Raw genomic sequence first — 23975 nt, forward strand, 5'->3', positions numbered from 1 at the left:
TTCTTTTTTTTTCGCAAATTCCATATTCCAGCAAGGTTATCCACTACCAAACAGCGGGCAGCCTAAACCACAGCGGTGGAGGAAAGCAAAGCCAAGAAAAATAAAAATGACTCCAATCTCATTCGATTGCTTCAAGATCTGCGGCACCTGCCTCTACAAACCATCCATATTGCCACTCTAATGGCACCACTGCACCTGCACACGATGTAAGATTGCATCGACGACTTTGGAGGCAGGGTTAAAAACAAAAGTCATTTTTACCTTTTTGCTACCACCCGGAGAGGAAGCTTGATTGCAGAAAAATCGTTGACCGCCGGTTGTTTCGTTTTGCTACTCGATGGTGTCAGAGGAAATTAATTTCAATGCCTCGGCTGTAGTGTGGCGACCCGTTGTGGTTTTGTTTCTTTCCATTGTGCTTCGAAAAAGTTTTCGAAATAGTAGAAAGATTCGCTGACAATCTCCCAAAGGGGGGATGTCACGCGGTCGTTTTGATTTGGTTCTCTCCGAAATGGATTGGGAATGAGAAGTGGCAGATGACTCCACACCGGAAGGACCCATAATTATGAGTCGTTAGTGCGAGGTGCATCCATTATGGTGTCGTGCGTTAGTGACAGGTGTTTCCGCGTGTGCGCTTACTGTGATGACCTAATTGCGCCTGTGTAACGTACTTGCACAAACGCATGTCTTTCGGGTGCATTTCTTCTGAATGTCTTAGTAAGTCTAAGTATGTGCAATAAAAGCGCAATAAAACAAGCTCGAACTTATCACAGGTTAGGCAAACCGTCAAGCTCTTCTAACGAAAGCAAAACCAAAAAGAAATAGCCATATGAAGTTCGAGAACGCTGCAATTAGAGCGTGATGTGCAGAAAGTGCAATAATTTGGCGCCTTCCACCGGCGCCTGCACTTGCGTTTCATCAGCCGCCTTCCGACGGGCCGGTTCCGTTTCGATGGCACGAATGAAAGGTAAGCTTTCCTAACCTCTACGAGGCGCTGGAGGAGGAGTATGTTTTTTACTTCAGGAAAAAAAAGAAGCAACAGCTGACGGCAAAAATGGAAGGAAGCGATTTATTTTACTACACCCTTCGATCATTGCGCAATCAATGCAACCGTGCTGCACTTGCACTTGCAACTTGCAAGAAAACCGGCCCGATGCATGTTAGCCGTTTCGTGGCCACGGTGATGAAACGTTGTTCCAAGTGCGTTAGGTTGGAGTGGTGCTAGTTCAAGGTTTCTTCAATAATAGAATGATAAATCCCACTGACATCCGAGGGACGTTGTAAATTTTCAGTTTGGACGAACAATAAATCTCTCTGCTCTTCAGCGGACAGCTCAGAAACTCTTATCTGAGCAACTTTTTATCCTTCAAAAGGTCAATTTCGCAATATTATGGTATCCTTCTTTGCTCATAAAAAATCTTCGCCCATAGTAACATTCTCGCAATATAGAAGAACCGGTTGTTTGCAGAAAAAACCAACACCATTCTCTCAAAATACTCAGAACAAACCGTTTGCATTTCTTTAGTCTGGATGGTTCCAGTTCGTGTTAAACAAGTTCCTGGGCAGTTAGAAATAATTTCTGTTCGTAAGCTGTCCTGAAAGGTGTAGGATTCGTAAACCTAAACTGCATTTGAGCAAAAGGCACAAATCAGGGCATCCGGTGAAGCCAAGCCAACGTCCCAAATTGAGCATATTATAAAATGGCGAATTATTCATTTTCGTTATCGACTTCCTTTATTTTTTCTGAAGATGGTTTCGAAGTATTGTAGCAACAAAAATATTTGATAGCTAAACAATCAGGATTTTCACAGCCAGTAGTGTTGTTATACATTCTTCTGTCTTCTTTCTTTAAATGTCATTCCAAAATTTAGATTTTAAGAGAAACTAGATATTTTATTAGTTTTACCACAGTGACTCAGAACAACAGTTCGCTAAGCCCTTCCGCGTATTGTTATCGACACATTTAAATTGCACACAATACTTTCAATCCGTTTATAAATCGTTATCTCGTTGCACTTTGCAATCTCATTGCACTCCATTTGCTGCTGTAACACCCTCTTCATGATTTGGTGTGGGCAAATTTCTTTTGCGCGTACTTATCACGGACTGTTATTTAACAGCTCGCTGGGTTGGAGGCGTTCAGGCGTTGATAACGAGAGTACTGATACATTTATGCTTGTTTTTTGCTGTCGGGAACTTTTGCACTTCCATGCAATACGGTCTGACCTTTACGTGTACCCACACATTATTCTACACTTTATTTTGTTAATAGCTCAACTTTGGTGACAACCCCGTGCCATTTTGTGTGCCATGTGTTGACGCAATTGTAGTTTAATTATGCCTTTCTGTGTTTATTGTACATTCCTTTTTATCGTTGGGGGAGTCCTCCGTAAGGCGTCTCAAGTCAGCAATTTAATTAGTTTAATTAGCATCAGGTTTTTGGTAGTAAGTTTTGTGGTCACTCCGTAGCCCCAAAGTCCGTATCTCGGCGTGGTGAGTCATTAAATTAAGTATGCTTTCACTTTTTAGATGTACAGTGACCGGCAGGAAAAAGTGCCCACTTCGAATTTTGTTGATTTTCGCTCAATATTTTTTTCTTAATCCATTTAAATATACTGCAAGTATTTTTCGTATATTGATTTACATATTTCATATAAGATCCACTAATGAGAAAGCGAAAACAAACATATTTTGATTTTGAGAAAAAAATAATAAAAAAAAAAATCTAAAAAAACCGTGACAAGAAAAAGTGCCCACTTCAGTTATTTATTATTATACATAAAAATAAGAAATAATAAATGCATTTTGATATTTTATGTGTTCTCTTTTAGCTTTTAGAACCTGCTGAAGGCGCTTTGGCATGTTTTCTACTAGGATTTTTAGTTTTTGGGGATTTTATTCTTCTCAAGCGCGCATTAGAGCTTCAAAATTGTCGTTTTTATTCGATACATCAGTTTTGTCCACCCTGGCATCGAGAACTGCCCACAAATTCTTAATCACCGGGCTCTGAGGAGGCCATTTCAACAGTTTTGTCCGACAAGACGGGAAGAAAGACTTCGTCTTCTTGGCAGTATGTCGAACTTGGCCCCGCCGGGCTGCGTGGAACTTGCCCCCGCCGGGAGAACGAACTTCTCTTCAAGGCCCGTCAGGATCTGTGAAATCTCCAGATTTTGTTGCAGGATGTTTATGTTTATGTTGTAATCTGCAGTTTTAACACCGTTAATGTTCCCAAGGCTCCCCACTCTACTGGACGAAAAACAACACCAGACCACCATATTGCCTCCTTCATGGCATACTGTGCCCTGGATGTGGCGAACTTGCAGCATTGCCTTCTCCGATCTGCGCTGTATACGTTCATGTCATCTTCGATTAAAAAGTTCAAATTTTGATTGGTTAGACCACAGAACCGTTTTCCAGTACTCTGGCGGCATAGCAGCATGTTCCTCAGCAAGCTTAAGACGCTTGGCCTTATTGGTCATGCCCATATAAAGAAGCCTCCTAGCAAGTATGCTCTGTAACCCGTATGCAACAAGCCGACGACGGATAGTTCTTTCGAAAACTGATGAGTGAAGTGTTTCCATGACCTCTCTGACAGTTACTTTTGGATTTTTTTGATTTCACGAATGATCTTAGTGTCCATGCGTGCATCTGTTTTGCACATGTCTCCCCTACCAGGGCGATCTGCCTACGTTTAAAATTTCATTGTGATTTTTCCTACCGCTGCCTTGTGGATTTCGTGCTTTGAATGAATTACTTCAATGTAAATGAGTGTCATAAAACATATTTTATGCAAGGGAATTTCTTGTAACTCTCAAATTAATGAGATACCAAAACCTGATATTAACAAATTGTATATATACAACCAAATATGAATTAAACACGTGATCATACATGTATAAATATCAGAAATGGTGCTAACAAACCTTAAAAATATTAAAACGCAATAAATTGGTTAGCCCTCAATGGAAAAGTTTATGCAAAGCTCTAATTTTAAAAGTGGGCACTTTTTCTTGTCACAGTTTTTTTAGATTCTTTTTTTTAATTTTTTTTTCTCAAAATCAAAATATGTTTGTTTTCGCTTACTCATTAGTGGATTTTATGTGAAATATGTAAATCAATATACGAAAAATACTTGCAGTATATTTAGTTGGATTGAGAAAAAATTATTGAGCGAAAATCAACAAAATTCGAAGTGGGCACTTTTCCCTGCCGGTCACTGTACGAGCAATTATTTCACCATTGATGTTTGAAAAGAGCAAAATCTCATTCAAATCTCAGAACTCTTGAAAGTTCATTTTTTTCAACATTTATACAAACTTTCAGATACCAGCGTACCAAATTTAAAAAGAAAATGCATATGTTCCTAATCATACCTCCAATGTTTACATGAATTGCGAAAACACAAAGACGAAAACTAGAATAGTTGCTTATCGCTTTAGTGTAACGCTTAAGATCTGCAAACAAATTGTGCGAGTAGAAAAATGCCGTTATAAATATCACCTCAATTAAGCAACGCGTGTTAAAACTTTATTTTTAATTAATTTTTTTATTTCAATTAAAAATACATCGGAAACGTTAGCAAACATGAAACCAATGTTGGCATCAAAGCTCTGTGAATTTTGTGACAAGTTTGCGCTTTGTCTAGTTCTCGATACTCGTATGGAATTCTAGATTTAAATATTTGTTCGTTTGACATTGAATCTAGTGGTTATTATTATTTGCCAGAAGAGCAAACTATTGATTAGCGGCACAGTAAATAAAGCTTTCCAAACCGACTTCCGGATGCACCTGGTGCCGTGTGCCTTCGTGGCACGGAAGAAAGCAAACAGACAAACATCACCACCCTGCATAGCTGCACCGTCCACGTTGGGTGTGTGCAGCTAGTTAAAGACAACGGCATCAGCTGCCCAGAAGTCAGCATTCAAGCCCTGCCGACGCACGGCACTATTTACCGAACAGTTAACTTTAATTAAACTCCCTCCAAGCGTTTGCCGATAGAGCTGTCGCCCAGGCGCACGCAGCGCAGTGTGTAAGGTCATTCTGGTGACCGCACAGTGCGCCTCGACGCACACCTTCTTCCGCAATTGACGTTCGAGTGGGCCAGGCTGTGTGCGAACACGACCCTGGTGCGGAACCCTTCGGTTGTTCTGGTCTTGGCCACGGTGCAACGGAAGCGGGAGGTGCAAACTCTTGCAGTTTGCCAAACGCACGTGCAACTGCCCACGCACATGCTATGCGCCAGCGTTCCCCTCACAGAGATCAGTAATTAAAGAGACCTCCGCGGTTGGGTATCCGCGTCCGTGTCCACTGAGATAATGGCAGGCAACAGTTCTAACCCGTGCGCGGCTAATTGTTATCACTCTGGTTCAGGTTCTCTGATGTCCAGAGATAGCTGGAGTGGCTAATGCTGGTCGAGGTTGACCATACGTAAAGTTGACACACCGATCATACAGTCACAACCTTGACGGCGATGATGATGTCCACCGTAGCTTATCGAAGTATTTCACATTACATGTCCGAAATTGTAGGTTAGGTTAACATAACTGGTTTTTGTTTATCTTCCTAGGATAACAGGTCAGCGGGACGGAAGGTTTGTTCTCCTTCCCATATGAGGAGAGTAATTGACCATACCGTAGGGTGCCCTTTGCCCCATAAATAATTCGAACTAGGTGCTGACAGGGTGTTCTGTGCTATAATAGAAGGGTTAGCAGAGGAACCTTGCGCGGAATGGCACGTGTGGATCTGAGTGCAATTAGCGTTAGGTTAGGATCTATCTGGAGTAGTTTATTACAAATCACTATTCTTACATGTAAGACTTCCGAAGACTCGATGCTCCATTTCAGCATCGAAACAACGAGCAGGTCGAAAGTCCACTGCTGAAGGACGTGAACTGTCTGGCGAAAGTATCAATGATGTGTTTGCAAAACATTCTCACGTTCGACACCACGTTTTGCCCTTTCCGGCTCCCGGCTTTGTATGATGGTTCTTCCCCGTGTCAGTGCGGCACTTGGGAGGTCGGGAAAACTCGATGCATGCTGCAGATTCCACAACATTGATAGTGTCGTTTCGCCGTGAAACAGATAAACAAACTCAAACGAGCTCGTTCTACGAAATAAGAAAAGGCCTCGACCATCGTGACAGCGCGAGCGTCAGCATTATGCAACCGACACGTTCCGGCGGTCGTGTGCTGTACGGTACTCCATACGGAAGCTATCGATTTCCAGTCCAACATCCATGCTGGTTGCACGTCACAAACCGACGTTCGCACGTTCGCATCCGACCAGAACACGAATGTTGCGTGCGTCGGGTGAATACATTTTTAATGCATTTGTAATTCAATCGGGTTAGCATTGTTTTTCAGAAGTAAAATTCACAGAACCTGCGTCCTACAGTCGGTATCCATGGAAGAGTATGCTATGATTTACGACTTCTGCGTTGTTTGTAGCGACTTCTGCTTTGTAGCCTTTGAAGGTTGATTTTAAAAAGTTTAGACAAGTTTATGTGTAAGGAAAAGTACGCTATCAACTCTCAGAATACTAGAATACCTAAGTATAGTCAATTGCGGTTGAATTTCTTTATTCTTACTTTAGTATAAACATGTCTCATAAAGAGAATTTAAATACCACAGGCAGTAGAGAGTTCTTTGTGAACATTTACCTGCTGCAAAGGGCCCGCAGAATGGTTAGGAGCGGACAGTAGGTGCACTAATACGGACTCAGGCACACGGGCAGACACCAAAACCTTGCCCCTGTTACTAGGCTGCTCGCTGAACTGAACTTGGCCATGGCAATCACGCCACGACGCGGAGTTCTGCACCGTACCACCGACGGTCCGCTAGATCCGGGTGTGCGTTCATGCGACCCTACGACTGTCTATGGACCAGCGAGCTCGGGTCAGAGGTCGATCGTCGTATTCTAATCAACACCCGAGCGGCTGACACACCGGACCGTAAGAAATGGAAACCGCTGGAAGTTCACTTTGTCTGTTTGGCAGACTCTTATTGATAGAACAGTCTTTGTGAATCATCCCCTCGAGGGCCATTGTGTGAAGAGATCCTTATCTACTCGCTCGGTGCAATCTAGAGCTATCTTTCCTTGACGAGTTGTTCGACAAACAATTCACTGAATGTTAATTGTAAATAGATTCGTCAGTCGTTCAAGTTCGTCTCTTCAGCGTCAGTGTTATGTAATAGTTTCCATTGCACCTCGGCCTAGTTCCTTTCTCGTCGAAGGGAAACAGAACGATTTAGCGAAAGCCTCGGTATATAATCTCTATCGATCCATACGCAAACAACTACACACGTTAGAACTTATCGCGACCGTGTGTCTCCCAGAAAATTGCCCTAGAAAATGGACTCACTTCGTCGGAAAAGGACAATTCACTTTTTTTACGATACGTTCATCCAGTTATGGTTCGACTTCTGACGCGACTCGACCGAATGCAGTCGAAACTGTGTGAATTGCCTCGACTGAACTTTGGCATCCTGTTTGCAAATGCTTCGTGATTCGTGTTCGTTAGTTTGACTAGAAGCCAGCGGTTGGCCAAGGGCGAAAAGAAGTTATGAAGTTTCCTTCGTTCACTTTTAGGCACCGACTTTCAGGTGAGGAATACAATCTGGATGTTTCATCTTTCATCCAACGTGTGACGCAATTGCCGGTTTGAAGAAACACATGGTGTGAATTTGCGTAATAAAAAGCTCCAACCATGTTTTGTTTCTTTTCTGTTGCTTTACTCTTTACTTTTTTAATTTTTTTTTTCGACCGGGATAGTTATTCTTTTTTTGCTTCAAAACGAGATATAGACATGGGACTGTTTTTTCTTGTTTGCCGTTGTCCTTCATTTTTTATATTTCTTTTAGGTTTTAGATGCGGATTAAAATGTGGACGTGTATTCACGCTATCAAACTTGAAATAGTCCATAAAACTCAGTTCGTACGGTATCAGATTAGTTTGCAAAGTCCACAGAATTTTTAAGGGTGGAGAAAGATGTTTGCACATGTAACTGTTTCTTTGCAAATTGAGTACCATTTCTTTTCACTTCTTTCATTGTTTGTTGATTTGCTGTTGTTTGTTTCTTCCGAAACACTGCAAACGCTTATGATTCACAGTGATGTCACAGAGTTTCTTCGAAATCTTTCGTACAACCAACATTTGCAAAGCGCGAACATTATACTAATACATGAATCACTTCTTATTGAATGTAGTTCCAAAGTCTACGTTAGTCCAGTCGTGCTGGAGGTCTGCTCCTGTTCGTCAACAGAATATGCATCGGATAGTGATTTACGTTTCTAAGAATTTCGTTTTCCATCGGCGATCCTCTAAATAAAAATGAGTGAATCGGAAACGAATGATCGGTTTCGATCGAATCGATAACACATCAACCCAGTCTATTAGTAATCCGACACCCGATATCTACGACACTCGCCATCATTTAGCGTACCTAGCGTGTGTTGGCGTCCTTCGGTAGACACTTCTGCCTGGTGTTCCTTCTCGAACACGTTATGTCGCATCCAGAGGCGCGCCGTGAGCAAGCTGCTGGTTCGAAAGCGTACTACCAAAGCGACCTGTTGCTCCGGAACGAGCAAAACCACGCTTGGCGAGGTGGAAATTTGCGTGAAGCGTTCGAACTAATTGAACAATTCAATTCAATTATCGTCGTTCAATAAAATGCTAATCAAATCGTTCCCGCGCGTCGCGTCGTAGAGGCATTCTTCCGATCATGCAATATCGGCACATCAGTGCAACGCAATTAGTCACCATTGGTGGTGGCGTGGACTGATCGGGTGCGGCATGCTTGGCATGCTCCTGCGTCGCGTCGACAGAACGAAGACGCCGAGTGTACACATTATGGTTGGGTAAATAAAAATAAAGCACAACCTAGGCCACAGTGAGACATTGTTCAGGAACTGGAGAAGAATGTTCAGTGGTTGTGTATTTAGGTCGTGGCGATAACAACGGCAGCTATCGTAGGGACCAGTTCGTCTGACCCAAGCTGCCAATATCTCAACTCGTCTATTTTGCCACTCGTCCGGTACTAGATAACCCAGACTTCTGCGGTGGACTTTGCCTGCCAACTAACTGTTCCGGATAGGCTGAGTAACTGGTTCGGTTGTGAAGCAATCGAGGGCGTATGGACAAAGACCTAGGACGTTGTGTTTAGCGAACCGAGTACGTGTTAATCAGCATTGGATTCCATTTCGCTCTTGATCCGTTCCTATCAGTGTGAAAAGTGCAATGGTACAGTTGGCAAACTTGCAATCTACTGTAAGCGAACCAAGACAAACCTAGGTTAGGAGCATCTGCTTCTACGGTTTGTTGAAATTGCAGCAACTGATCATGGTTTATCAAGCTCTGAACCGTTTCTGTAAGCAAAGATTACATTTGCAATTTGCAAGCCATGCGGTGAACTGACTGTTGAGCCATTTACGTTTAGCATTTAGCACCAGCTTCTGGCTTTTCTATTTCATTCCTCTTATTGAATCCTCCGTGGAGTTTTTACTAACATTGTAGTTGGGTAAAAATTCGTCACCTGGAAAGAACCACTCCGTATATGGTAATTAACATTCTTTTCGTGATCGATCACGTTTAGAAAATGGTGATGTGATCTATTGTAATAAGCTCCTAGCTGTAGTCTCGTGGTTTTGTAGGGAAAGAAGAAAATTACCGCAGTTTACCCCCCAACATTACCATCGGCACACGTGCTGTTTTCGCCTTCATCTATGATAGCAGGTACAATCTGCCAGATGAGCTATCATCTCGCAACAAACAGTAATTAAAATCGGTTCATAAGGCACGCGCTCGATCAGAGGCATGATCTTAGCTCCTCGCCATAGTCCTTAGGAGTTAATTAGTTCAGGTCAAGTAGTAGCAGGTTCGGGGAATTTTGTTTTACTCTCTTGTATGTACGTTTTCTGCGAATATGCAAATTTATATGATTTTACCTTTTCAACTGGTACAACATAAGTAGAGTTGTGAAAATCAGATTCAGATTCATGAATCTGAATGACTTTCTGCGTTTAAGGGATTCATGAATCTTTCGTCGAGGGATTCATCAAATGATCAGCCAAAAATGGGTAGGGACCACCCCATTGTTTTGATCGCATGGTCCACGCCATGCGTCATGAAAGATTCATGAAGGTTTCGAAAGATTCATTAAGCTTTGAAGATTCGAATCCGCAAAGATTCATGAATCAATCTGAATGAATCCTAGGTGAAAGATTCATAAGCATAACACTAAACATGCCCCTCTTAATGGCATGCCCATTTAGCATATAGCATTTTCCAAATAAAATGGTTATGACATGACATGACAAAACTAACAAAATTCGAATAAATTTCTTTTCTTTTCTTTTAAAGTACCATAAAACTTTACCTTTCGGTAATTAGGAAAGGGTTTAGGGATTAGGATTTTTTTAATGTCTTGCCCTCTTGACTTCACCCCACGTTTGTGTGAACATAAGAACTCAAAACGATTTATAGTGTTGTTTAGACCTTACTGTGTTGTTAGAGACCATCTTTTTTGTCTACGCCATTTTGTCTTGTTTTATCTAATTATAGTGTTGTTGACTTGTTGGTATAACAATTCGGCTAACGATTCTCGGAATTTTGCGCTTGAGCGCGCTTAACCTTGAAGCAAGCTCAGATGCAAGTGCACTCAGAGAATGCAAGCATGCTCACAATGGGCAAACCGAGTCGTCAAATAAATGTCAAGCAACCAACTCGTGTTCGGCGCATGTGTGTGGCACAGTCATGTGTTCCGTTGCAACGAATGTTGACTACTGCGTCCGTTGGGATAAGCGAGCATGTTGCATTTTCGCATACAAAATTTCAACCGGTTCTCTCTAGTCGGTGGGGGAGACCTACACGACGATGCTAGTTCAAATATCCACGACCCACCACCCGATTGCTGGTTTCAGTTTCAGTTTGGGCTTGCGAGAGTTGCATAATGAATCTTGGGTTTTTTTTCTTTTGCTCTTTCTCGAAAGAATCCACCACATCACCCGACCGTCTTTGCCAGGGGTCGGCATATACATTCCCTAAAAAAGGCCAGACGATTATTTAATGTTTTCAAAGTAGTGCCCTTTTTGAGTGGAGTATCAGCTTTCTAAATAGTTAAGTTTCATAAAAAGTGGTAAAAGATAAAAATATTTGAAATTTTATCGTTAAACTTTTTTAAACATTTTCTTACTTTGCCAACCCCCGGTCTATGCCACCGCTTTATGTGACCGTTTCTCACCATCCCCCGTTTCTCGATTTGAAAATGCAACCAACCACCAACTCGTTTGGAAAGAATCGCTGCTTCTAGCCTCTTCGATAGCGGCTGACTGTTCCCAAACTGGACAAACGGGCATATGTGATGGCGGCGACCTTCGGTGCACGCGGTTTGCCGCTAACCGGGTCCGTTGCACGTAGAACGTTTAAAAAAGATTTACCGTTTGCCAGCCCCGTATTTACTCTGTGAAAGCTGGGCTTGTGCCGATGCTGCGCGGTTTCGATGGCGTTCGCGAATCGACCGAATACCGTGTTTGGTGTTATGAAACTATTCGTGCAGCATACGATGCTGCAGAAGAAAAAAATCTGCCACCGGGTGCTACTTGCAGTTAAACGCTTGTCAACCAATTATGAGGGGGTAGAAGGAAGATAAATTGTTGTCTTTAAAGTAATAAATTATTTCTCGGCATGTTAATAATCTTTCATTTTTATCACAGGATCTTTTTTCCATTTAGTATTTCCGATCAATTCTCATTCTTTGCTCATTTAAAGCCTAACTTGGCTCGAAGGGTTTGGGCTTGATGTTGCATTCCGAAAAATGGGAAAAAGTGATATCTCTAGTGTTTTAGTGTAGAGCTAAATTTGTAGCAACCAACAAAATTATTAGGAAGCTGATTATTGGACGTTTAAACCACTTTTTGCCCACTGAAGATATTTTCAATAAAACTAGAAAAGCCGAACATGTTATAGTGTACAATCAAAAGAAGTAAGTAAATAATGTAAAAACGATAAACCAAAATTTCTTTAATATTATAACGAAAAAAATGCAATTTATAATTACCCATAAAATATTTTGAGGAAAGTCTATTGAACGTTTGCTGATATACTTATTTGTCCCACTGAAGATATTAAAAAAAAACCGATTAAACTACAAACTACAAAGATAGGAAGCACAAGCAAGTTTATACTGTATGTCTTACAGTTCCCGTGAAACATACTTCCCAGCGATTAGAAGGACAAGCTCACTCACTCTGGTAATCGATCTCACGTTACCCTCTATTAGCGTGACGCTAAAGAGGTCTCGATGACTGGAAAATAGTAACGTTCCGCGTTGGTGATGTTTCTCACATGCCAATTAACACACGATGCGGCCACTCGGTAATTGTTTGTATATATCCTATAATTGGGAATATAAATTAAGTGATAGGACACACCGCTGCACAACGGCATTTAGATTAAAGTGGCGCGTGCTCGTGGGAGGTTTGTTGTCCGGTTTTTTGCAAGGGATGTGCAGATTATGCTATTTCTAGTGAATATGTTACAAAGTTCGTCTAATAGATATCGTGCTATGATTTAAAATTTACATTTTTATTCACCCATTTTGCGACATCCTGTTCCTAGTCCGGTATTTATAATTATTTTAACGGTAGAACATTAATTAATCTCGCACAGCTTCCGATTTTACATGAAAACTATCGCCTCGATCGGTCGTTGAACAGCGCTAGATTGTCTCATTAACGATCGTTGATGGTCGACAGCATCGTCTGCCTCTTGCAGGGGTCGGCATATGGGTCCGGCCCGATAGTAGAACATTCAAAAAACATTATTTTCTTCTCGACTTTGTTGTTTTTTCTAAAAAAGGATATAATGTCCCATATGACGCAACTTTTTATATTAAAATTCTTTAACTTTTTCGATCGTATTTTAAATATTGTTCGACATTTTCTACAGTCGTGTATTTCACTTTTCTTCTTTTCTTTTCAATGTCACAATGGCATCAAATATATTCAAAACATTCCACAATTTTAAGCGTTTTTTATTATTGAGTATTAATAATATCTTATTCTGATCAAATGATGCGAAGGGATAATTTCAAGTGCAATGAGAGAAAATAAAATAAAAAAATGAGTTGATAATAAGCGTAAAAATTAACGGTTGAAAGTTTGGATTAATCAATGCTTGAATTAACATTTTACTTAATAACATTGTCGTATGCTATTTACCGATTAATAAAACGGATGAACTGTATTCACAAACAGTTTGTTGTGCCCTGCCTACGATTCCGTGCTCTTTTTCATCATTTGATCCGTTTCGGGAAACGCTTGCCGACTTCTGGTCGCCTAGTCGGATACAAGGTAATGATCAACGTTCGATGTCCGATCCGGGGCTATGGCGGCCGTAAGGTGTCGCCCAGCGCCAGGGTGTGCATAAATAAAACGTAATTTGCATACGACGAGAACCGTTTCGGCGTGGCGGCGTTGTGCATCTGTTTTCCGCCCGCGTGTAGAGTTTATGAACTGCGAGATCGCGGTGGAGATGAGTGAAAAAAATAAATAAACCGAAGCGTCCACTTCGTCGATGCCTTGAGGTCAGCTGAATCTACCGTTGTTGACGACAATCGATCGATCGATCCTCTGCTGATGCATCGGCATCGGCCCTCTTCGTCCAATGCTTCCTGGCCATCTCCCATTGTGTCTCGCTTGGGGGGAGAAATAAAATCGTGATCGACGTAAATGCATCAGAGGTTCGCTACTCTTTTTCTCAGGATGCAGCCACCCATTGGACGGTAATTGATCGTCGTGGGGCAAGGTGCAAAGTGTCTTTCGATGCGCCTGATGCTGCCGTGTTGATTCATGGGAAGGTGATTGGATTTATGAAATCCCAACTAGTTCCTAACGAGCATGGCAATTTCATCCCCGCGATGCCATGATTCATGGATTCATTATCGTTTTATTGGACTTGCTAACGTGTTGTTTGAAATGCATAAAGCCTGAACTATAATTATACATAATCTGGCAGGTTTTGTGTTTTGGAAATCAAGAGCTTTATTTTACCAAATAAATTATTCTTTTTGTTCAAATGAATAGTTTAAATCCAGAACTGAGTATAAGATCACTCATAACCTTTAATTCTAGTAATATGTAAATTCTTTGGAATTTCCTGATATCAAACTGGTCTCTTGTTTTCGGATTAAATGATCCTGTTTGGTGCTTAGTTGTAAAAGAAGTCAGATCAAACAACAAACGTGATATTGTTTTTTTCTTTGCTTTGCACGAAGTTGAACATTTCTGAAGATCAACAAATATCGGTTGAGCAGACAAACGGAAACTTAATTGCTACGAACCGGTGCCCTTGAGAATTTTCGGGGCCCATTCCAATCTGCCCACCCCATTGTGTGGTTCGGAGATGTAAAAAAATATTTACCCCATAGAACGTGAATTGCGTGTCAGCAGCACCACCACCAGCAGTGTGCACACTTCAGCAACTCGGAACTCAACAATTCATCAACCATGACGTTCGCTTGGGTTGGAAAAAGGAATCGAATCGGGTTTTGATTCGTTGTAAAATAATTGCTGGAATTCGCTGCGAAGGAGGAAAAGGGAAAACAGAATATCTATGAACATGATCAAGGGTCAACTACGGACAAGCCGGCGACCATTCGGTCGAGTTCAGCTTTCAAGATCAAGGCGCACATGGTCGCGACGCCGAGATGCCTTGATCTTCGAACGATCGCCGTCCGGTGGAACCGGTTCGACGATGCCGGTTTCCTTGTTCGAACAACGTCTGAAATAGTAGAAAACCAAAACAACCGATTGAATAATGGCATTAAATAATGGAATGGGTGGGAATCCCGATTTTATTCACTAGCCCAACAAAAAGTTTGAAAATACAATCGTACAGTAAATATTAATACGTGCTGTTTTTCCTATTTTTTTAGATAAGAACACGTACATCGCGGAAATGGATTCAAAAGCTGCCTAGGAAATATTCCACCATCGAGGAAAGTACCCTTTGTACCTGGTTCCCGTCCTTCGTTCGTCGTCATCGAGTGTGCAAAAAGGAAAAGAGAACCTTTCGCCCACGGCCAACCCCACTCCAAACCTTCACACGGTGCATTTCCTCTGCTCCTGTAGCGGGCTGGAGTGAGCTCCAGACAGTCACACACAAACTAACCCCGAGCAGAGGACGGCCTCAAGATGAAAGACGTCGAGTTCCAAGACATCGAGTATGCGGTCAATGTGCGCAAAAGTTTCCGTAAGTATGCACCGATCGCCGGGGGATGCACCGAGACAACGGAGAGTGACTTAAGCACGAAAGAAAAGGTACACGTGGTGTGCGTGGTTACTTTCATCGGATTGTAACAGAGGTTGGAGTCATCGGTAGAACCAATACCGTCCGACACAGGGTGTGGTGTTGTTGAACGAGGTTAACCAGTTCTGCCCCGGGTCAGGTCTCGAGAACTGCAATTTCATATAAATTATCTTTGCTACACGCTTTGCTCTTCCAAACCGGAAGCGAACATGGAAGATGGATCATGTTGCAGTTTCCTTGATTTAATCCGGAATGTTAATGCAAATATGGTTTTTAATAGTTATAGTATTTTTAAGAACTTCGTAGAATAATTAACAAAGAAATGATCGTGATAAATTGAAAATACAGAATTTCAGTATTTTTTTTCAGAAAATAAATCGTAAATCTTATCGTAAATCATATTTCGATAAGACTATACAAACATGTTAACTTGCTAACTGCAACTGGTTCAATTGATTTACCATGTATACTAAAGCCATCGTTTGGTTTTACACATAAACATAAGATAGATGAAATGGCAACCAAAAACATAGTTTTTATTAATTGCTTATCTAAACAATTTTAACTAAAATAATTAATAGGTCTTCCTGAAATTAGTAATAGGTAAAACAAATTCAACATTTATCCAAGACACTGTTTAGTGTTTTAATTCCACTCATCCTTAAACCTTCTGCTAGAATATGGCATCTTGTCAGAATATAGTGATCACTCTATCAAAAAATCCTTGATATTTGTTGATTTTATACTCTTTTGAATTGTCTTATCAAAATATTGCGTGAAAATTTATGTTGATGCACCTTTTTCATGAGAAGACACTGCGAAAAACGAGATCCACAAGAACACACACGCGTTCGATCGAAAGAGGTTATGTTCGACAGGCCGACACTCTGGGCGACGTGCACACTCCCCTTTGGCGACGGCCTGGGATGAAATTTCATACACCGTTGCCTAACCGCTTCACCTCATCACTTCCGTGCATTTCTTCGTTTCGTTTCAGTGAGTGAAAGCCAGAAGCGAACGATCCTGAAGGGCGTCAGCGGCGTTTTCCGGCATGGACAATTAACAGCCATTATGGGACCGTCCGGGGCGGGCAAGAGTAGCCTGCTGAACGCAATATCTGGCTATCGGTAAGTGAGCCACCGTGAGTCTGCTCCCTCGGGGGTACGAAGAATTATCTACCGTGCGGTTGTTATTTTAAGTGGACTGGCCACTTTTGGGACTGTTGGGCATTGGGATTGGTCACAAGATGTGCCGGCAGAAGGAGGGGGTTCAATTGATGCGGATATTAGAACGTAAGAAAGATCATGAGTCTTATTCCACACTTGACCCGAATGGACATCGGCGAAGTGAAGTGCAAACATTCGACGTTGCCCGTTTGTGCAACGCTGCACAAATATTAAGATTTGCCACTCATCCGGCACGGTTGCGAGCGCAACCTTTGAACAAATCATTAATTTTTACAATGTTTTGTTTCGTTGCACACCGCCGTAGATAACAAGGAAAGCAATAAAACCGGCAACCGTGTCATTAAGGATCAATCTTGGAGTGACTTACCTCTCTGAACCTCAACCCATTCAGCGTTCACTTGAGCCATCCATCAAGAACCACACATTCACTAATGACAATGTAAGCCATCGACACGTTTTTATCATTTGACTGGCATTTTTAACCCCTCGTGTGCCCTTTCTTAAGCCTTATCCCCTCTCGGGTGGGGATTAGATGGTCATTAGTTTTATCTTCTTTCAATTCAATTCTAGGTTTTTTGTCATAATTGTAACTTTTCATAATTTTTTCATTTATTTTTTGAAGACTTTTTTATTGTTTAACATGGTTTCTTTTCAAGAGGTTTTTCTGAAAGTTTCCTTTTATTGGTATCTGACACGTGTTGTGGCACTTAAATCAAATGTTTTTCAAACATTCTGCCTATGTTTCCATGCGTCACTGACTACATATTCCGCCTCTCGGACGCCCCATCGAGGCATCAAAACCATCGGTGCTTCGAAACCGGTTGCTGCGCGCCTGACCTTCGCGCAGCATATTCGGTAGCGTGTCGTTGCCGGGGCCCCGTCCGCAAAAGGTTCACCCGCTAGCTGGCAGTAGGCCAACAGTCCGATGTCTTGATGTTTTCTACCCCCGGTGATGCTGTTAGCTACGTACGATCACGATCTTAAAACTTTAATCGGGCCGCAGCAACGACACACATTTTTCGGCGGTGGTTGAACAGATTTTCCACACCACACGAGAGAGGGAGAGGGCACTAAATTTTGCACTCGAGAAGGGCGGGCCAGCGCGCGGTCGAGGGCGTTTTATGCGATTTTAATGATCATGATCGGGTGTGGATAGCAAAATAAACAGCGGTTTGTTTGTTTGACATTTCGGTTTGTGGTGTAAATAATGTGTACGTACAATTGAAAAGAAACTTTTACGACGAAAACTAATGCCCTAATGCTTGTTTGATCAATTTATGTGCGGAAAGTTGGTTGATTACACATGGCGGCATTTACGATTTCAGGATAATTAAAGAAAAACACACCGACTGTTGTATCCGAAGAATTGCTGTTCCAGCAACAAAACGCAACATTGTTTTGACCATATTTATTGCATCCTAATGTAGGTGCATATTTCAAATATATTTCTGATGGGAAGTTCCACTACGGAACTTAAAAAAACAGAAATCGAAGCGAAGCGGGAATATAAAGAAATTATTAAACTTCATACAACGTTTTTTTTAAATATGTTTATTTATGCTAAGCTCGCTTGAAACACGTAAGATATAGGAAGGGTAGACATGTGAAATTAACATGTTTTATGCTGGATGGAAAAGGAAATGTCTAACTTCAAATGAGTTATATTAAGCTATAATAAACTGGATTATTTTCGATAGATTTACATCTGATGCTAAAGAGAATCAAATCAGATAACTAACTTACGGAACAATGATATAAGTGTAAACTTATTGGATGAAAATATCTAAACAACAACATAAATGTATTAAAATAATCTAAAACTCTGTTCATCTTTAATCTCCAACTCGTCAAATAGAGTTGTTATCTGGTAAGATCCGGTTCTGCGTCTATTATGCACCCACTCAATTATCACCTAATCATTCAATTACCAATTTTTATCGTCATCAGACAAGCATTCTTCTACACAAACATCCCACCTCGATTTCGAGCAGTTCGCGAACGCAGCGAACAACCCCGCCGGTTAGCCCGTTACCCGACGCCATCGGCAGCCTCATAGTGCACCGGCGGGCGGGGTCATTGACATCGATCATACGCACGCAACCGTGCGTGCGCAAGTGACTTTAACATTCACCAACCCACCCGCACGCCCCACGCCAACGTCAAGGGGCCTCAGCCGCTTGCCACAATTGCACAATCATGCATCGCCGATGGCATCGCCCGAAAAGTCGCCAACGGTGCCCGAAAGCGGTGGAAGGTGGCAACATCATGTGCATGTTGCTTATGACACAAACCCGCACCGGCCCAAAGGGCCTTGGGAGCATTGCAAGCACCTACCGATCGTCGTCAGAAACCTCAATCAGAATCGGACGGAAGTTTGTTGGTGCATAAAAATGAAGACATTTATGTTGGGCGTAAACCCGATCGCTCGTTGTCGACATTACATGTACAATTACCCTTGAGGAAACTGATGTTTGTTCGCTTATTTATGTCTCGGCGTAAGGCAGAAGTTATTTACTATTGTTTTATCGTTTTATGGAGTAGCTTGTTTCCGTTGACGTGCAGTGTCGTTTGGATAAAAATTGCAATAAACATACCGATCGTTACGCACCAGTCACCATTTAGTTTATTTGTCGATCGTTAACCTTTTTTAATTGTAGTTTGTGCCACCACAATGTCTCCATCACTGTGTCGGTTCCGTTTGTGAGTCCGTTGTTTTATTTGGTGTATACTTACCGGCCACAACTTTCGATTTCACTTGCGATAATAACGGCTCGCTCAAAACGCGGGGAAGAGAACAGGGAGTACCGCCGCGTTGACACAGGCCCGGGAATTATTGTCTAATAACACGTTTGCAAACACTTCGGCCTGCCGTCGATCGCGATCTCATGGCCGTGAAGTTGGCGCAAAACTATTTATTGGCCGTTTGTGTGCAAAACGCCACCCAATTGCAGTGCCAATATGTACTACTGAGTGTTTGCGCCCGAACACCAGCCCTCCAAAGGTCTCGATCGGATGAACGCAGGTGGAATGGGTTGTGTTTGCTTGCCCGCATGTGTCATTCGAGGGAAATCCGCTGAAATCATCCAACCAAGCGCCGATGTAGGCAGCGAAATGGAACCAGAACGGCCTGGATCTAATTGCAAATCGCAAATCACAATGACACTTGAATGGTGGAGTTTAAAAGGAGAAGAGAGACGGTTGTGGGCAGCAGCGAGGAGCTGTGTTTTCTCATCCGTGCGACTAATGGTAGGCAATTTGTCATTTTGGTGAGAAAGAAAAATGAGTTTTGTCTTTCTATGCTAGTATTTATTGCACATGTCTTGGCACAATTTATTGCTATGCTCGTGAGGATAAGTTGAGGAGTACATTTCAATTTAGATAGTGGCTCTTACTAGCTGCTTTGCTCCAGCGTTTTGAGATAAGTTCACTCATGGCAACAAATTTATAAAGCTTTAAAATACTGATCTATTCGTATTGGATCGTATTGCAACTTGTCTATCCTGCCCTTCATTGCACGTGCATCGTCAAAGTGCATCATTTGACTTATTCAAGGTAATGTTGATGTCCTTCCATGCAGTAGCAAATGCGAAATGTATCTGACTAAGGCAATAACATGCAGTTTCGATGTGCATAATTTGTATTTGAATAATTCTCCACACGTAGCTTAATTGACGCTTTGGCGTTTGAAGAACGACAAAAACGTGAACCAACACGAGTCTGCTTATTTTTGGTTAAACACATTAACATTGCCTCATTGCTTCGTGCAAAAAAAAAGCTCCAGTGAAAAGCACACTAATTACCCGCTGATTAACATTAAAACTGCAGACTCGTTATGTTTTTGCGCAATTTTTTTTCAACCGAGTCGATCTTAAGTATGAAAAAATGTTGAATTTCGTAATGAAGTAATCAACGAAAATTAATTAGGTTAAACTACGTTTGCCTATTCGCTTGGGAAAAAACGACCGGTGATTATAACATCATTATCAGCTTTTTTTTTCGATTAAAGTACTTTCATTTTAAATAAAATATTGTAATTAATACTTTTAAGAGAAAACAAATCAAATGCGTCGACAAAATTGATTGAAAAATATGTAAACATACTTAACGACAACACAAAATACACGTGTAGAAGGACAGGAACAAAGAACGTTAGAAATCAAATCGATTAATCAACCTGCATCGACCGAAAACTCACTTTTCATTCACCTACTTCCACCCGTTTGCAAGTTGGTAGCAAATGTTCCTTTTTGTTCGGTTTCGGTGCTAAGCAAATAAGCCCGACCATCTTTTATTCATACGGCGAGGACTAATTGAACGTGCTGGAACTGGGTTATGGAATTAATTGTCGAACGCGACATTGTTGCCCCGCTTTGCCGTTGCGATTTTGGGTCGCCGTCACAGGTCCTTCCGGCAATGGCGGCAAACGTACGATCCACTTTTGTTTGTTACAGGGGTTTATCTTTCCTTCGGTCTTTGTCTCTGTTGTCTTTTGCAGCAAATCTGGCGTCCAGGGCACAGTACACTTGAACAAGAAGGCATCCTGCTACATCACTCAAGAAGATCACCACCAACCAATGTTGACGGTCGAGGAACTGATGGCACTCGCGTGCAAGCTGAAGATCAAAGACCAAACGGACTGCCAGGAGACGATCGCGGAGGTGCTGTCGAGTCTCAACTTGAACCACCGCCGGAACGTGACGGCGGAGCGGCTGAGTGGAGGCGAGCGAAAGCGACTCTCAATTGCGCTCGAGATGGTAGCGAACCCGTCGGTATTCTTTCTGGACGAGCCGACGAGCGGGCTGGACGAGGTTACGGCGGCCAACTGCGTGCGGCTGTTGCGCGATCTCGCCCGCCAGGACCGGACGGTCGTCTGCACCATTCATCAACCGTCGGCCCGTATTTTTGCGCTGTTTGACCACATCTACGTGATTGCCCGGGGCCAGTGCGTGTACCAGGGCAACCCGAAGGCACTCGTACCCTTCCTGGCGCACGTCAACATCGAATGTCCGAGGCACTACAATCCGGCTGACTTTAGTAAGTGGATATACCCTACGTTATTACCAACGACGGATCACCGATCTATGCTATAGTTTTGTTCGAAAAAAGGCCTTGTTCCACTAAGGGATGTTGTACCACTTAAAAAAACACCTTCCGTCAGTTGAGTTTGGAAGATCAGTAGAGTGTTCAAATCTGTGGCATTACCTTCGTTTTCAACTAATTAACAATTTGAAAATATGCCGGAGTTTTAAGGAAAAACAATGATTTTATTAGAGATTGATGTAGGAGAATGATGCCATAATGCTATAAAATATGATGTGCGCCGTAGTGTATGCAACTGTTGAAACATCAGCAGCCATTGATTACGGTTGAACATTTGGATTCAGGCAATGTTTTTGAACTTAAAAATTTACACGATAATAACATACTAGCATAATTTATGTAACAGAATCATAATTCTTGTTAAAAAAGGACATAAATAGTTCCTAGAGGTTTGGTTGGTGTACTAATAACGTGTTTTTTTTTCTCGAATATAGTTATCGAAATCTGTGATAGCGACACCCACGAGCTCATTCCGACGCTTGCGAACGTAATGCAGAACGGCAAATCGATCTGCTCCGAGCTGCAAGCGATCGCTGGCCCTACGACCGCCTCCGGACCTGCATCGATCTCCTCCGACCAAGAACCGTCCTCGCTCGAGCCGGCCGGAGAGTTCGTCCTAAAGCCGACCGTCACCTCGATGATCCTCGACCGGCAAGGACCGCACGTTAGCACGCTGGTGCAGAAGATGAAGCAGATCACGCGCTTTTTCCACAATCGACACGCCGTGTCCGGGTTCGTGCAGTTCTGGGTGCTATTTCGCCTGATGTGGACGAAGATCATTCGCAACCGGACGGTGCTGTGGATCCAGCTGATACATCACATTGCGTGTGGGTTTTTCATAGGTAGGTGATGGTAAAGAAATCTTTTAGCTACGGCGTCTTAATGCATCATTTTCCTCCGTTGTGGTCTAGGTTTGATTTTCCTGAACGCTGCCAACGACGGAGCGCGAATGTTCGACCACTTAAAGTTTTGTCTCGGCGTGTGCTTCTTCTTCTGCTACACACAGGTTATGGTGCCGATTCTAAGCTGTAAGTGAACCTGCTTATAAAAAGGAACAAGTTGTCTACTAAACACAAATTCATTTTTCATTTTTCGTTTTGCAGATCCTCGTGAAGTGAAGTTGGTGAAAAAGGAATGTTTTAACCGCTGGTACGGGCTGTTTCCTTACTATCTTGCCCTGACGCTCTCTCGACTGCCAGTCCAATTGCTGCTCAATATCGTGTTCACCATGCTGGTTTATTGGCTGGCGGGGTTGCCACTGGAGCTGTTCCGCTACTGCTTATTCGCCCTAGTGGGAATCATTGTGTCTTTGTGTGCCGAAGGTTTCGGTCTTATGATTGGCGCCACCTTTAACGTGATGGTAAGAAGCGAAGCGAGCCTTACTCCAGCTACTTTGAATGTGTTGTTAACTTTTACCTCTTCGTTTGACAGAATGGTTCCGCCATCGGCCCACTGGCGATTGCCCCGTTCCTGGGTCTGGCCATCTACGGATTCGACTTTGCAGCACAGATTCCCACGCTCATGCAATGGCTGATGCGGGTGTCGTTCATACGCGGTGGCGTCGTGTCGGTTGTGTTGGTTGTATTTGGCTACAATCGACCACGGCTAGATTGTGACGAAATGTACTGCCACTTCGACGACCCAAAGGTGCTGCTGCACTACGTTCGCATCGACAACACGACGCTGCTGTTCGAGCTGACCATCCTCGTCTCGATGACACTCTTCTACCGGTTGGTGTGCTACCTTAGTCTACGGAGAAGGTTCTACAAGTAGGTATACACAAACGGTGCCCGAAAGCAGTCAAAAGAGCCAGCAACATTGACCCACTGATATGCAATCATAATGTGATCCTGTCGCTGCCAGGCCAAAGCAGCGAGAGTTTATTTTAGCACGTACTTTTGTTGTTTGATAGAAGAAGGCTTTTCGTTTTGCATTGTTTAGACGGTAACCAAATGGAAGACTCTCAGTTTTAGTTGAACAGACATATTTCCTGTACTGTACTAGAAAACTATTCTTAAACCGTACCCGGCTCTTCTAGGTTTTAAGGCTGGCAAATTAGTCTCTAGCTCTCTTTATCAAACTCTCTTTTTCTGTTTTCTTGACAGTACATGATATTTTTTCCCTTTAAAAACCATCGAATTCTTAAAAGTTAATAGCTATCGATAATAGCGAATGCCTTACAACATTCCCATAGACGTTAGACCAAGGAAATAGGACTCTTTAACATATGTTCACTGTAATCGATAGTGCAAAAGGAAGAGCAGACGTCCAAGACATGCGTTGCTGTGCGTGTCTTGTCGTGAGTCATGTTCCTTTTTTTTAACGCGTTGATAGTTTTCCCGCTTTAATCTTTCTCCTTCTTGTTTATGTACTAAGGTGTCCTTCTTTA

At 42.4% G+C, this 23975-nt stretch overlaps 1 protein-coding gene across 1 annotated transcript; it reads left to right on the forward strand.

Annotated features, from left to right (window-relative positions):
• Positions 1-15184: 15184 nt before the first annotated feature.
• On the forward strand, positions 15185-23359 carry LOC131287288 (ATP-binding cassette subfamily G member 4). Its single transcript, XM_058316323.1, has 7 exons — positions 15185-15242; positions 16297-16426; positions 20982-21520; positions 22021-22428; positions 22498-22614; positions 22690-22946; positions 23018-23359. Exons 1-7 carry the CDS (start codon positions 15185-15187, stop codon positions 23357-23359), a joined length of 1851 nt encoding a protein of 616 aa, XP_058172306.1.
• Positions 23360-23975: the final 616 nt, after the last annotated feature.

This window comes from Anopheles ziemanni, chromosome 3 (genome assembly GCF_943734765.1).
Source record: "Anopheles ziemanni chromosome 3, idAnoZiCoDA_A2_x.2, whole genome shotgun sequence".
Taxonomy (NCBI): domain Eukaryota; kingdom Metazoa; phylum Arthropoda; class Insecta; order Diptera; family Culicidae; genus Anopheles; species Anopheles ziemanni.

What these genes read in the sequence shown, in the direction of transcription:
- LOC131287288 (XM_058316323.1), top strand. Translation starts at nt 15,185, where the DNA reads ATGAAAGACGTCGAGTTCCAAGACATCGAGTATGCGGTCAATGTGCGC. An exon ending in AACGCAATATCTGGCTATCG is followed by an intron (nt 16,427 to 20,981) that starts GTAAGTGAGCCA and finishes TGTCTTTTGCAG; the next exon opens with CAAATCTGGCGTCCAGGGCA. An exon ending in TATGGTGCCGATTCTAAGCT is followed by an intron (nt 22,615 to 22,689) that starts GTAAGTGAACCT and finishes TTCGTTTTGCAG; the next exon opens with ATCCTCGTGAAGTGAAGTTG.